Source organism: Thermothielavioides terrestris, chromosome 2 (genome assembly GCF_000226115.1).
Source record: "Thermothielavioides terrestris NRRL 8126 chromosome 2, complete sequence".
Classification (NCBI taxonomy): domain Eukaryota; kingdom Fungi; phylum Ascomycota; class Sordariomycetes; order Sordariales; family Chaetomiaceae; genus Thermothielavioides; species Thermothielavioides terrestris.
Window position 1 is genome coordinate 4,212,542 of NC_016458.1, and position 13,891 is coordinate 4,226,432.

At 58.5% G+C, this 13,891-nt stretch overlaps 6 protein-coding genes across 6 annotated transcripts; 4 read left to right on the forward strand and 2 right to left on the reverse strand.

Moving 5' to 3' along the window:
- The first annotated feature begins 525 nt into the window (after nucleotides 1-525).
- On the forward strand, nucleotides 526-3,272 carry THITE_2113671 (uncharacterized protein). The gene is made up of 4 exons (XM_003652270.1): nucleotides 526-1,034; nucleotides 1,112-1,587; nucleotides 1,645-2,096; nucleotides 2,149-3,272. The coding sequence occupies exons 1-4, from the start codon at nucleotides 702-704 to the stop codon at nucleotides 2,811-2,813; spliced, it is 1,926 nt and encodes a 641-aa protein (XP_003652318.1). The 5' UTR covers nucleotides 526-701; the 3' UTR covers nucleotides 2,814-3,272.
- Nucleotides 3,273-3,427: 155 nt separating this feature from the next.
- On the forward strand, nucleotides 3,428-4,992 carry THITE_2170173 (uncharacterized protein). The gene is made up of 5 exons (XM_003652271.1): nucleotides 3,428-3,525; nucleotides 3,619-3,662; nucleotides 3,742-4,171; nucleotides 4,238-4,527; nucleotides 4,582-4,992. Exons 2-5 carry the CDS (start codon nucleotides 3,621-3,623, stop codon nucleotides 4,597-4,599), a joined length of 780 nt encoding a protein of 259 aa, XP_003652319.1. The 5' UTR covers nucleotides 3,428-3,525; nucleotides 3,619-3,620; the 3' UTR covers nucleotides 4,600-4,992.
- A 337-nt stretch (nucleotides 4,993-5,329) lies between these two features.
- THITE_2113679 (uncharacterized protein) lies at nucleotides 5,330-6,928 on the forward strand. The gene is made up of 3 exons (XM_003652272.1): nucleotides 5,330-5,641; nucleotides 5,767-6,097; nucleotides 6,171-6,928. The coding sequence occupies exons 1-3, from the start codon at nucleotides 5,593-5,595 to the stop codon at nucleotides 6,808-6,810; spliced, it is 1,020 nt and encodes a 339-aa protein (XP_003652320.1). The 5' UTR covers nucleotides 5,330-5,592; the 3' UTR covers nucleotides 6,811-6,928.
- Nucleotides 6,929-7,096: 168 nt separating this feature from the next.
- Nucleotides 7,097-7,736, reverse strand: THITE_32886 (uncharacterized protein; the record flags this gene model as incomplete). Its single annotated transcript, XM_003652273.1, has 2 exons — nucleotides 7,097-7,356; nucleotides 7,430-7,736. The coding sequence occupies 2 exons, from the start codon at nucleotides 7,734-7,736 to the stop codon at nucleotides 7,097-7,099; spliced, it is 567 nt and encodes a 188-aa protein (XP_003652321.1).
- Nucleotides 7,737-8,212: 476 nt separating this feature from the next.
- On the reverse strand, nucleotides 8,213-9,402 carry THITE_2065850 (uncharacterized protein). Its single transcript, XM_003652274.1, has 2 exons — nucleotides 9,224-9,402; nucleotides 8,213-9,166 (listed from the first exon to the last, which is right to left on the reverse strand). Exons 1-2 carry the CDS (start codon nucleotides 9,329-9,331, stop codon nucleotides 8,288-8,290), a joined length of 987 nt encoding a protein of 328 aa, XP_003652322.1. The 5' UTR covers nucleotides 9,332-9,402; the 3' UTR covers nucleotides 8,213-8,287.
- Nucleotides 9,403-11,430: 2,028 nt separating this feature from the next.
- On the forward strand, nucleotides 11,431-13,876 carry THITE_2113686 (uncharacterized protein). Its single transcript, XM_003652275.1, has 4 exons — nucleotides 11,431-12,252; nucleotides 12,311-13,193; nucleotides 13,261-13,389; nucleotides 13,807-13,876. The coding sequence occupies exons 1-3, from the start codon at nucleotides 11,710-11,712 to the stop codon at nucleotides 13,281-13,283; spliced, it is 1,449 nt and encodes a 482-aa protein (XP_003652323.1). The 5' UTR covers nucleotides 11,431-11,709; the 3' UTR covers nucleotides 13,284-13,389; nucleotides 13,807-13,876.
- The last annotated feature ends 15 nt before the right edge of the window (nucleotides 13,877-13,891 follow it).

A 13,891-nucleotide genomic window follows, 5' to 3' on the forward strand; every position in this document is an offset into this window, starting at 1 on the left:
GTGACGCCACCACACCTGCAGCACTCTGCGGGGCGCCTTGCAGGGGCGGAGGTCGTGGGTGTCGTGTACACTATCCGTACATGCATCAGACTGATTCTCACTGAACCACTGGCAAACAATGATGCCCGTGGGTCGCGAAACGGCGACGGCCTGAGCACAGTCTGGGTTGTCCCGAAATACACAGTAGCTTACACACAGCACGCTAATCCCTAATATCCGGACATGGAGTGGGTGTTTCGCACTTCATTTTACCACTTAGGAAAGTTTAATGAGCCGTTGAGCACTTTCATTGTTCTCAATTCAACAGGGAGTGTCGTGCTTCAGGAGGCGCATAACGCACTAATTTAGTGGCAGGACCCCCAGTCACTGCACCTGGGTCCAGGTTCTTTGTCCCCGTTGGCCGCGCGCATCTGGACCTCGAAGAAACATCCACATGCACATCGTCTTGCAGACCGGCCACGGAGCCGCGACCAGATTTCCAGTATCACATCACAACCGTCTCCCGGCCGCCGCACCGCCAGCGGCCTACCCTGCCGGTCATCTGGTGTCCTGCGTCTCGCGTGTCAAGTTCCAGTTGAGACGCCGCAAGTGAAGCCGGGAGTGGAACGGCGCTCTCCGGTGCGCACCGGCGGGCAGATGGGGTCGGGTGCCACGGCCGCGTGACCATCCCACCAGCAGCAACAGCAGCAGCAACATCGCTCATGGAGACCGTTATCCAAGACCACACGCCGCTTGCCGACTATCTCAAGGGTCAGCCCGCGCTCTCTTCCTTCTTGCTCACCGCGAGCAGGCTTCGGCAAATGGCACCTCGGACACTAACAACTCTCGTGACGACAGACGAAGGCGAAGGACACCAGGCCTGGCCTACGCCGCCGGTCTCGGATAATCAAGATGAGTCGCCGCCGGACAGCCCATCGTTCGCCCCGGTTGGGCGCCCGATGGTCAAGAAGCGGTTCCGAGCGAAGCTGCCGGATCCGCTGCCGCTGAACATCCCGCGGATGGACGGACTGAAGTCGTTGCGCAACTCTTATTCGGTGAGACACTTCTCATGTCGCATTGCGGCCCGACATGAAAACCGGAGGCTGACGGTTTGATGCTTGTTACGCAACAGAAAGCCGTGGTGTCGAGGATAGACCGCGCCGACAATCTCAAGTTTATCGAGCAGTTTCGGTACACGATCGTCGCGTCGCAGTTGTTAAGCGGGCACTCGATAGCAGGGCCACAGAGCTACTACAACCGCCCGAAGGACTCACCAGAGACTCTTCAGAATGTCGTGGCTCCAACGCCGACCGGACTGCTTGCGACAGCGGCCGCCGCGCTCGTCGTTGCGTGGGTGGCCAGGTGGGTGTACGCCGGCGGTTATGCCCACCTGACCAAAAAACGGGCGGCAATTACGGCGCTGGTTCTGGTTGCGCTTGCTGCGGTGTCTCAGGCCTATCTCCGCCAGCAGTGGCTTCGACATCTGAGAAACCAGGCGTTGACTGAGGTCACCGCATTTGTTTCGAAGTCGCAAGATTTTGACAGCGCTTGCAGTGCCGCCTTGTCCCTGATTCAGGAGGTTGAACTCGTCTCACGGGGCTACAGGCTGTAAGCCAAGCTATCCCCCCCCCATCGTCTTCCCGCACGAACTCACAAGGTATCCAGAAGCGCACCTCTACCTCCCATCACGCGGATAGAAGACAAGTCCCAAACACGTCGATGCAGCAGGCTGCGTAAGGCGCTGAGAGGGCAGCTGTCCGATGTGATCGAGAACCATCTGCAGGTCTCGGCGGCAGTCAAGGGGTTCGCCGAACAGGTAAACCTGGAAAAGTACCACGACATCTACGACATCAGCGACTTCGACATCTCGGACGCGATGCGGGGCTTCTCGGAGAAGGAATTCGACGACCCCGAGTCGCTACGATCGCTCAAGATCGCTGCCGCCCGCTTCCACATCATCCGCAAGATCCTGCTGTGCTCGCTCCTTGCTTTCGAGGCGGCAGGCGATAACACCGACTTTCTGCGCTGGTCCACGGCTGTGGAGGGCCTCAAAATACTCAACGACATCACGACTCAGAGCTTCGAAAAAGTCCGTCAAATCCTCAGCGAGGAAGAGAGTAAGCGAGTCTCCCCACTGCTGTCCCGTTCCCCGCGTGCTAATCTGGCCAGCTTTCCCTACGATCCCGGAGACGAGAGTTCCCATGTCTCCTAATCGCGAGAAGCGGCGGTCCCAGTTTATGAAGCTCAATTCGCTCTCGATGGGCATCCGCGGCCTCCAGGCCAAGCTTGCGCTTCTACGGGAGGAGTCGGAGAGGACGCTCAACGAGGCAGATGACGTATCGGAGCTGGGGTCTGACCTGATGGCCCAGTACGAGTCGATTGGACAGGACCTCAAGCTGCTCATGCAAGCATGGGAGGAAGGCAAAGCTGCCCTGGCATCGGGCATCGATCGGAACGAGAAGCGGCTGTCATCCCTCAGTACCCTCCTCTCGCCGGCATCCTCCTTAAGCGGGCCGACGACAGTTGAGGAGGGAGGGGCGCTGGAGGCGCTCAGAGCGCTGACTGGAGAGTCGCCCCGGAGCTCAACTTTCGGCAGCCCGAAGGGAGACCCTGACGAGGTCGAAGTGTTCGAGGCGGTGTCCCTGCCATCCCGGCCCCGCAGCCTCCTGACGAGGGAAGAGCGCATCGCCAAGATGAAGGAAGAACGGGAGAGGAGAGAAGAGGCCAGGGAAAAGAACGAGGCGAGCCGCGGGATGCTCCGAGAACTCGAGATGGTCATCAACCTACGGCCGAAGCGTGCCACCATGCCAGCGCCATCGCGCGTCTCATTATGAATGCGACGACCAGTCACCACATCGAAGACGACCCCTGTCCCTCCCCCGAACTTCGTTGCACCGCATCATATGCATTCATTCTTATCTGTTTTTCTATTGAGAACTTGTATAGAAGGCGGGTCGGCTTTCCCGACTCGATCGATTATCATCATTCAGCATCATCAGCCTGGGGGGTTGGCTTACTCGGGAGTGGGCGGACCAGGGAAGGAGGCGTTTATCGGCTGGCACTTGCTATGGGCATAGAGGCTTTTGCAAGTATGCCAACCTGCGTTGGCTTTGTAATTACACCAGACCTCGGACGCACACGTCGCCAATTTCATTAGTTACCTATTTTGTATACTCGTGAACAGGAGCCCATGTAGTGGAGATTCGAGTGTGTTGAGTTGGTTGGGGAACACCTGTCGGCACCGACCTGCCTGCCCGGGCACTTCAGGGGTTGTTGTCGCTTTCAAGCAGTGGCCCAATGCCGCTGCAGCACGCGAGCAGGGGCCGAAAGCGCGTTGGCACTAACGAAAAACGGAAATCAATCTAACGCCAGTCGCGTCTCCCCAACCGAGCGGGCGTGTCACGACTCCGCCGAGACCTTTGAACCTTTACCTCCTCGAAGCTCAACCAGCAAACCACGACAACTTCAACAGCTGGCCCGCATTCGTGCAAAAACACCACCGATATCACACAGATCTACCGCGGAAGCACCCCCAAAAATCCTTCAGTAAGAACTAAGAACCCCTCCCGGCGACGATTCGCCAGGCCTCCCTCCCTTGGGCTTGCTTTTTTGCCGTTGCGAAAACTGACAGAGACACAGCGATGCTTGAGGCACGGCTGGAGCAGGCAAGCATTTTGAAAAAGGTACGCATCTCTTAGTGCTACGCAGTCAGCTGGGCAACGCCCCGGAGCGCCGCTAACCCTTATCCCCCACGCAACACAGATCGTCGATGCGATCAAGGACCTGGTGCAAGATTGCAACTTCGACTGCAATGACAGCGGCATCGCCCTGCAGGCAATGGACAACAGCCATGTCGCGCTTGTGTCTATGATGCTCAAGGCCGAGGGTTTCTCGCCGTTCCGCTGCGACCGCAACATTGCTCTCGGCGTCAACCTCACCTCGCTCACCAAGGTGCTGCGGGCGGCGCAGAACGAAGACATCCTCACGCTCAAGGCCGAGGATGCGCCCGACGTCCTCAACCTGGTGTTCGAGAGCTCCGAGACGGACAGGATCTCCGAGTACGACCTCAAGCTTATGGACATTGACCAGGAGCACCTGGGCATCCCGGACACGGAGTACGCGGCGACCATCACCATGCCCGCCAACGAGTTCAAGCGCATCACGACGGATCTGATTGCCGTGTCCGAGTCGGGTATGCCATTCCCGCCCTGTTGCCCTTTCCACGTCGGAAAGCTGCTTGCTAACCGAGACCGCGTAGTGACCATCGAAGCGAGCAAGGACGGCGTCAAGTTCTCGTGCCAGGGCGACATCGGCAACGGGTCGGTCACCCTCCGGCAGCATTCTAACGTGGAGAAGCCGAGCGAGTCGATCGAGATTGAGCTCAGCGAGCCCGTCTCGCTCACCTTCTCTCTCAAGTATCTGGTCGGCTTCTGCAAGGCCTCGGCGCTGTCAAACACGGTCAAGATCTGCCTCTCCAACGAGGTGCCCCTGTTGGTCGAGTACAGCCTGGCGGGAAGCAGTTATCTGCGCTTCTACCTCGCGCCAAAGGTGTGTGTGCTGCATGCTTTGATTTCGACACAGGACGCTAACTGAACTGCGAAGATCGGCGACGAGGAGTAGAAACGGCGCTACGACCTGGACGACGACGATTCGAGGACCGAGGCAACGACGGTCACGCAAGAATTGGCTCTATGCATGGATACCTGCTACGGCTGGCCCAGGAAAGAGTGTTTGTTCAGAAGATGCATGGTGGACACGTGATGCTTGGACGGCCAGCGGTGCGGCCATCTTGGCGCGGTTCCATGGTAATGAAGCTATTTCTTTGCTGCTTATGGGCTTCCATCGACGCGCACCTTCAAACCGCGACCTCAGAAGCCCAGGGTGTCCTATGGGTGAAGCTCAGCGCTAGGCTTGCAGCACAATTTGTGATGTCAGCGAGGGGTTTCTTTACATAGGTGCGGAATACAGAGCGTGCCGCGGCATGGCGGGGTAAATGCAAGTGACCACCGCCCCGATTTTTTTTCTGGACCCTTCCACTCGGTCCAGACTGAGAGCCAAGATCCTGGTTCGTGTTCCCCCAGAATGGACTGACAAAAAGTTCGGCCGAAACCGCACCGGGGAGAGTCATACATACTGGTGTCTTGGTTTCCCAATGATCCAGTGTCTGCCACCGTAATATGGTTCTCGTCAAACAGACACTGTCTCTCCTTGCTTTCATTTCCCCCCTGACACTCTCTTTGTCACCCCCCGCCTAGACACACACCTCCCTTTCGGCCGCCTGTGGCTACTATCGGCTTTTCGCCTCGTTGTGTCCTTGCGTCTCGAACCCATCGTGCAGTCCTCGGCCGGCCCCAACGCTCAAACGAACGATGAGTGACGGGGCCCCCGTTCCCGAGACGCGCGTGTTGGCGGTCGCCAGTCATGTAGGGCACATTGATTGACCACGTCCGCTGTTTCTTTGCTCCCCTGCTAATCCGGTGTCTAAGGTCGTCTCGGGGTGAGTTTGGGCCTGACGTGACGGTCTGCCTGCCTCCTCTCCGTCTGGCTCTGCGCTGCTGACACAGTTGTTCTGCGGCCCGCAGGTATGTCGGCAATAAGATTGCCGTGTTCAGCATGCAGTCGCTTGGCTGCGACGTAGCGGCGCTGAACACCGTGCAGTTCAGTACGTTTCTCTCTCTCATGTGCGCGCCCGCGCGCAGCCTCCGCCCTTTTCTCCCCTCTCCCCCCTATTCGTCCGATGATAAGTTGGCTTGGCTGCGACCTCGTTGCTGACTCGGCGCGGGGCAGGTAACCATACCGGGTACAAGCAGTGGACTGGTTCTCGGGTGTCGGCGCAGGAGATCACGGAGCTGTACCAGGGCCTGAAGCAGTCCTATCTCGACGACTTCGACATGATGCTGTCGGGATACGTCCCGGGCGCCGCAGCGCTCGAAGCGGTCGGGCAGATAGGGCAGGAGCTGAAGCGCAAGGCAGAGTCGAAGCCGGGGAGCTTCTTCTGGGTGCTCGACCCGGTCATGGGGGACAACGGCAGGCTCTACGTCGCGCCCGACGTCGTGCCCGTGTATAAGAGCCTCGTCCCCCACGCGGACCTGGTCCTGCCCAACCAGTTCGAGGCCGAGTACGTTTCTTTTTTATTCCCTCCTGACCGACCCATCGCGCGGACCCGGATAACCGGCTAACACGGGCGCCAGACTCCTCTCCGAGGTCCAAATCACAGACGTGCCCTCGATCGGCCGCGCGATCCAGGTCATGCACGAGCGCTACGGCATCCCGCACATCGTCATCACGTCCGTCTCGCTCCCGCACCCGGACCACCCGGTCTCGTCGCTCTCGGTCGTCGGCTCGTCCATGACCTCCGGCCGCCGCGCGCGCCCCTTCAAGATCGTCTTCCCCGCCATCGACTGCTACTTCAGCGGGACCGGCGACATGTTCGCCGCGCTCATGGTCGTGCGTATGCGCGAGGCCGTTCATAACGGCGGACGAGCGCCAGAGCAAGAGCAAGAGCAAGAGCAAAGGCGAGGGTTGCCGTTGATGGAGACGGCGTCGTGGTTGAGCGACGATAGTGTCGATGCGGTCGACTTGCCGCTCGCGAGGGCGGCCGAGAAGGTGCTTGCCAGCATGCACGAGGTGCTGACCCAGACCGCGGAGACGATGGAAAGGACGGTGAAGAAGGCCATTGCGGATGCGGCAACGGATGCCGACGGCGTAGGGACGGCGGCGGAGGAGAAGAAGCTGCACTTGTTGAAGAGCAAGGCGTCGGAGCTGAGGCTGGTCAGGCATCTCGACAGCCTGAGGTTTCCCAAGGTGGAGTTCCGCGCGACGGCGTTGTGAGGGAGGATATATGATGATGAAGCTGGGTGGGCGGCGGCTTTCTTTGGTCTACACTGCATGTGCATCTCGCGGGAAGCATGATAGAAAGCGATAGACCGAGATTCTCTTGGACAATACCAAACGTCGATGTGCAGAGTTGCTAATCCGAGACCTGACCTCGCCGTGTATGATGACTCCCGTCAGATGCGAGAAGCGCCTGATCAACCCAATCCCCATCTAATCCCAATATCAGCCGGCCCATCCGATTCCTACGCCACGAACAAAATCAAATACACCCAGATTTCCGTTAGTTAATACCCGTGCTTCCAAACCCACCAGCGCCCCGCACGCTCGCTTCCAGCTCCTGCACCTCGACCACCTCGGGCGTGTAGATCCTCTCGATCACCAGCTGGGCAATCCGGTCGCCCTCCTTGACCTCAAAGTCCGCTTCGCCGTGGTTGAACAGCAGCACCTTGACCGGACCCCGGTAATCCGCGTCGATGACGCCGGCGCCCGTGTCAATGAAGTGCTTCGCCGCAAGGCCGGAGCGGGGCGCGATGCGGCCGTCTGCGCACGGTTTCAAGTTAGCGCGGAGTTTATGTGTGAGTAAGAGAATCGGACGCGATTAGTGAGGACTCACAAGTCCCCGCCGGCACAGCCATGCTGATGTCCGTCTCGACCAGCGCCTTGCCCCGCGCGGGGATGGTCGTGTCCTGCGAGGCGTACAGGTCGTAGCCTGCCGCGAAAGCGCTGCCGCGCGTCGGGAGGCGGGCTTTGTCCGAGAGCTTCTTGATGAGGAGCGGGGGCGGCGGAAGCTCCTGCTGCTGTGCCTTGGCGGCCGTGCCGTCGGAGGAAGCCATGGTTTCGCTGCCGGTCTTGATGCGCTTTGCCGGGGGCGAGGTCGGAACAATGGGCTCGTTGCGAGCGCTGCTAGTCTCCACGGTCATAGTTCTGACTTGGGGACGTACGTCGCCTCGATTGTGACTGTGACCGTGGTTGTTGCGCAGAGAGTGTCTGGAGCTTGTCCTTGTTGGTCCGAAAGTCGAGCGCTGCAACGCGAGGACGCGACGCGTAAAGTGGTTGCACGCGACAGAGGTATTGAACCCCACTCACCGGCGCTCCAATTGGCCAATTGCTCGGTTCCTGGGCCATTGCTGCTTACACAGTACAGTACACCACTCCCGTGCAAGCTCTGGAAGCTCCGAACACAGGAGTAAGTTTCTCACAGGTTGCAAGCAACCAGTTGCGCCGTCGGTTATCTGCTCAACCCGACTCCATTTGAATCGGTCTGCAGCAATAGCTTGCATGCCACCCACGAATAAAAGCTGCCATGGAAAGTTGGAGCCTATCCAAAGTGGACACTGAAGGACTACCTACTTACTAGAACAACGCCCCAGGCTTGTTGGGAGTGGGACGGGTTGATGGCCAGGGATTGCATGATTGCCTGCATGGTGCAACAGCAAAGCAATGCCGCGCGCCTTCTGGGGCCCTATCCTAGCTAGTCATCCAAATCCCGTCCAAAGTCGACAAGGCGGAGCCTCCGCGCGTCGTTGGGGTGGAACATTGCGACCTTGGATCGGACAAGAAACCTGGCTGCCGCGGATTCTCTCGGTATCTCCACGTAGGTTGCCGAGTTGTCGCCCCCTGCTTCCACCAACTTGTTCATGAGCTGCTCGATAAGGTCGCGCATCTCCGCACTTGCAGCCAAGGCCTCATCCGCGCCGCGTTTCCTCTTGTGAGCTTGGCCCTGCTCATCCTGAGGGCCCCAGATGTCATCGATCCTTCTCTGTCGCCTGTCCAGGTCCGGTTGGCTCGTGGCCTTCTTGAGCTTGCCATGCGCGTTGAATCCGGCGCTCAGATCGTCCGGGTCGATCTCCATCAGCTCCCCAACCACTGGGCCGCCCAGTTCCTCCGCTGCCAGCATCGCACCGAGATGCTCGCCAATGAACCAATCCAGCTGTTTCATGAGGCTAGACGTTTTCTTGGCCCACTCGTCTTTTTGCCGTTTCAGCTCGGCGATGCGTTCCCTGGCGACCTGGTCCTCGGACTTGGCCTGGAGGCTCTCAAGACCTTCGCGCAGCGATCTGATGCGCATTTGCAGGGCAGCCTCCAAGGCTTGTTGGTCGGCCAGGTTGGCCCGTTCGGCCTCTATCTTCCGCTCAACATGCTCCAGGGCCGCTGCTTGTGAGTCGGCATACCGGTCAGTCTCTGTGATGGTCTGTTGCGCCCGCCGCATGGCTAGCAGTGCTGGCAAGACGGATCCCGGTGTCGGCAGGAGCGGCTCCGCCTCAGCCATGCTCTGGTAAGCCTTGGCCATGATCTCGAGCGAGTCTTTTGCCGAAAATCGGGCATCAGTAGCGGCGGCAGACGTCCTCAACTGTTGGCGGACTTAGCAAAGTAGGGACCTACACAAGTAGCAGGCCCTGAAACGTACCTGATGCACAGCATCCTCCAGCTGGCTTTCCAGCCTCTTGAGCTCCTGGAAAGTGCGCTCCAGCGCAGCCTCGTAAGAGCCATTGGTGCGATCACGGACGCCTTCCATGGTCAAACAACGCGCTGCAAGCAGTGAGCAACGACTCGAGACCGCTGTGTCGGTGCCAGAGGCTGTCTGCTACACCTAGCTCACAGTTCGCAGAGATGTACGGATACAGCTCTCCACAGTGAATGGTCAAGCCAAGGAAGCTCGATGTTTAGGCGGTCGTCGTTAAAGAGGTCCCGCCAAGACTAATTTCGGAACCTACCGCTTACAAGTATTTACAAATCGCCAAGGCCACGACGACTTCGAGCAACATCGACAACGAAGAATCGCAAAGACTCGTAGCAACAACTTCGCAAAACCTCAACCAAATCGAAAGAAAAGAAAACGAAGTTAACCCACACCCTAACCTTGACCCGCACCCTAACCTTAACTAGAATCCTAACCAGCGGGGGGCTGGCGCCACCCCCCGTGCCCTTGGCGAACTAACCCTTGGCGATAGAGCAAACGCCTTGGCGATCGGGGTTGCGTAAAAACGTTGTAAAAATATTGCCGACAATTGGCCGAAATTAGTCTTGGCGGGACCTCTTTAACGTCTACCGTTTAGGCGGGTTTGTTTGCTTGGTCCACTCCCGGCAGGGTTATGGCTAAAGAGGTCCCGCCAAGACTAATTTCGGAGACTACCGCTTACAAGTATTTACAAATCGCCAAGGGGTGAGCGGGGCCTCGACGACTTCGAGCAACATCAACAACGACAATCGTAAAGACTCGTCGCAACAACTTCACCAAACCTCAACCAAACCTCAACCAAATCGAAAAAAAAGAAAACGAGGATAACCCGCACCCTAACCATAACCCGTATCCTAACCTTAACCTAAACCCTAACTAGCGGGGGGCTAGCGCCGCCCCCCGTACCCCCGGCGAACTAACCGCTTGGCGATAGTGCAAACGCCTTGGCGATAGTGCAAACGCCTTGGCGATCGGGGCTGCGTAATAACGTTGTAAAAACATTGCCGACAATTGGCCGAAATTAGTCTTGGCGGGACCTCTTTAGCCATCAGCCTCCCGGCAGCTGGGAAACCAGGGCCAGTGCCACCAGCCCAAACTGAAAACGTCACACTGTGTAAGCTAAACGCGATGCAAATTCCAGGATTGAACCGACGCAGTATTTCAAAAGAGGGGAAATATTGAAATTCTCAGCGGACATTCTCGTGATACGAACACGGCAGTTGTGCTGCATGGCTGAGGAAACGATTGGGCTATGCGCTCTGCTGCGTGTGTGTCGCACAAACAGGTGTAACGGGAATAAGACACTGTGTTGGTAACGATGGTGTCATGCAGTTACAATGCAATGGGACTAACGGTAACGTTAGGACGGCCGGCTACTGCGCTAACGTTGGCTGTGGCAGAAATTGCCCCGTTACATTGGCTGCCAGGTCCGTGGTCCGTGCTCGGCCCCAGGTTCAATCAACCAGGCTGCAGCGCGCTCAGATTTCTCGCCGGTTTCATCGACTTCTCCCTCCCCAGCTTCCTGACCACCTTCGAGACAGGTCCTTTTCATCGAGTCCGTCCGCTCGATTCGGCTGTCGCGATCTTCCCAATTACGCTGCACATCGATCTCCCGCGCCTGCTGTGTACCTGCGTTCGGGTTATCTCCGGAGATCCGCCGCCGTTTCATTTCGTCGGTTTGAGGATTCGCCACCGCGACAGAAGCCCCCAGTCGTCCCCTCGATTTCGCACTGCGATCATCTTCCTCAGTCTCCTCCTACCATCGCGACAAACATTGCCTTTCGACCGACCGAAGAGCTGGTTGTTTATCGGCGGAGGTTACCACGGCGCGATTAGGCAGTTTGGCAACCAAATCACGCCGGATTTGCCAGTTTGACAGGCATAGGTTTTGGTTCCCTGCGTCTTCCCCGAAAACAACTGCCTCCATTTATCAAGCGCTTCCTCCCTCTCAATCCACCTCCGCGCTTCTCGGCCGCTACATTTGCAGCTTCACACAATTCATCGCCCGGCACAACCACCTCGTCCTCTCTCACTTCCCTCCTTTGTCTGGTCAGCATTCACCTCTCGCCTCTGCCGTCTCTCCCTCGACAAGTCACCGTCCCTGCCGCTCTACATCTGCTGCGCAGCACGTCCGCTGGGGATTTGGGCTTTCTCCGTCACTGCACGCCTGAAATTGCAGCCTTTCCGTGCCTTCGCCCTCCCTCCCCCGCTCTTCGCGCGAGGCTACCACTTCCTCGGCCCGCCCAAAAGTCAGGCCTCACGTCCGACTCCGTCAAGTCCACGCACCCTAGCCCGACCCAGTCACTACACCAGCACGTTTTCCTTCGAAAACCCCCAAGGTGTAGATAACTGCGATACTTCAATTGAGAACATCGAGAGTTCCGACCGAACGCACTACCTTTCGAGCCGTGAAGAACCCCCGAAATCAACTCGACATGTCCGCCTCCCCCCAGCCGACACAGTCCGCTAAGCGGCCTCTCGAAGAGACTTCCTCGCCTTCCGTCGCTGACCAGCCCGAGGCCAAGCGACCGGCGCTCGACAAGGTTATCAAGGACGAGGAAGAAATCCAGCAGCCGATCGCCGCAAGCACCGGCCAGGCCGCTACTACCGCTCAAGTTCAGGCTTCAGAAGCGAACGGGGCGGCAAAGACGAACGGGGAGAAATCCGAGGTCAAGGATGCCCAGGGCGACACTGTGGTTCCGGACGCTCCCGAGACCAAGCCTATCGCCAGCACCGCCAGTGGAAGCGCCTCGCAAGGCCAGGCCAACCCTCCGCCGGCGAGCCACGACGAGACTGCCTGGATTCACATTCGCGCTGTGATCTCCAGCCCGGAAGCTGCCACCGTCATTGGGAAAGGGGGTGAGAATGTATCCAAGATCAGGCAGATGTCCGGCGCCAAGTGCACGGTTAGCGACTACCAGAAGGGTGCCGTGGAGCGCATCCTTACTGTGAGCGGTATCGTCGATGCAGTGGCAAAGGTATGGCCGTCCTGTTTCTGCCCCGTTGTGAGCCCACATGAGCTGACTCCTTGTGCAGGCCTTCGGTTTGATCATTAGGACGCTCAACAACGAGCCCTTGAACGAGCCCTCGAACCAGCACTCGAAAACTTATCCGCTCCGCCTTCTCATCCCGCACATTCTGATCGGTTCCATCATTGGCAAGGGCGGCGCCCGCATCAAGGAGATCCAGGAAGCGTCCGGCGCCCGCCTCAACGCGTCCGACTCTTGCCTCCCGTTGTCCACGGAGCGCTCGCTTGTCGTGATGGGCGTGGCCGATGCCGTCCACATTGCGACCTACTATGTTGGCAGCACGCTCCTCGAGCAGCTCAATGAGCGTTTTGGTGGACCGGCAGCCTCCGCCTATGCGACTCGCAGCGGCGGCCCAGCCGGCACGGTGCCGGGCGGGATGCAGGTGGTTCCGTACAATCCCCAGCCTGCTGGCGGCAACTACGGCAACCGGGATAACTACTACCGCGGTCGCCAGGACCCGAGAGCCTATCATATGCCGCCGCAGTCCTATGCGCCGCCGTACGGCCATCCTCATCCGGCAATCCCGAACCCCGCTGTCCCAATGCCCTACGGAGCACACGCCGCAGGCGGCTATGGTGCTGGCCCCCACGTCCCGGTTCACCATGCCGGCCCAGCCGGGCCGCATGGTCATGCTGGTCCCCATGGCCAGCCGATGCCCGGCGGCGCAGGCATGCCCGGAGCCCCTCTCACCCAGCAGATCTACATCCCCAACGACATGGTTGGGGCTATCATCGGAAAGGGTGGCCAGAAGATCAACGAGATTCGTCAGATCAGTGGCAGCGTCATTAAGATTAATGAACCACAGGATAACAGCAACGAGCGTCTCGTCACGATCACTGGCACCGAGGAGTGCAATCGGATAGCGCTCTACATGCTCTACTCTCGGCTTGGTAAGCTTGGGGAGCGAGGCAGCAACCCCATCCAAAGCCAACAGCACTAATACAATGTCACGAACAGAAAGCGAGAAACACCGAATTTAGTCTTGCCCCCTCCCTCGGTCTCGATATCCTGTCTCCGTATTCTCGTATCTTTCCTGGGCTTTGACGGCGTTGGGTGGTCAAGGGGGGTGGAGGTGGAAAACAAACGGTATCTCCGATATTCTCTGCTCAAGTCAGGTCGTGAGCGGTTCTTCCCCGGGTCATAGCATCAATCTCAGGAGACCTCTTAATCAATTGCTTTCACTCCTGCACCTACCTATGCCCTCGTCCTTGCACATTGAACCGTTTTGCCGTTCCCTCGTGATCGTCTGCTGCCTCTTCCTGCCCTGACCAGCACCGGTTCGATCTTGCTTTGATCTCCAAATTGACGCTACAACTACTAAATGCTCTTACCGCCCGCCAAGTCTCTCCGGCCTCGCCGCTCGGTGACTGCGGACGCCTCCTTCTCACCCGCCATCCCCTCTCCCGCCCGACTCCCTAGCGAATCCGTGACGACTGGCAAACCCTCAGTCGCGTCGTTGTCGCCAGTATTGTTATCTGGTCGCTAATGGCGGTAGTCTTCCAGGTACAGGTCAACAAGGACTAATGCGTCTTAGGAACCAACGCCACTCATTCAGTGTGTTCGGGATGTCGTGGAGCTGCAAACAGCA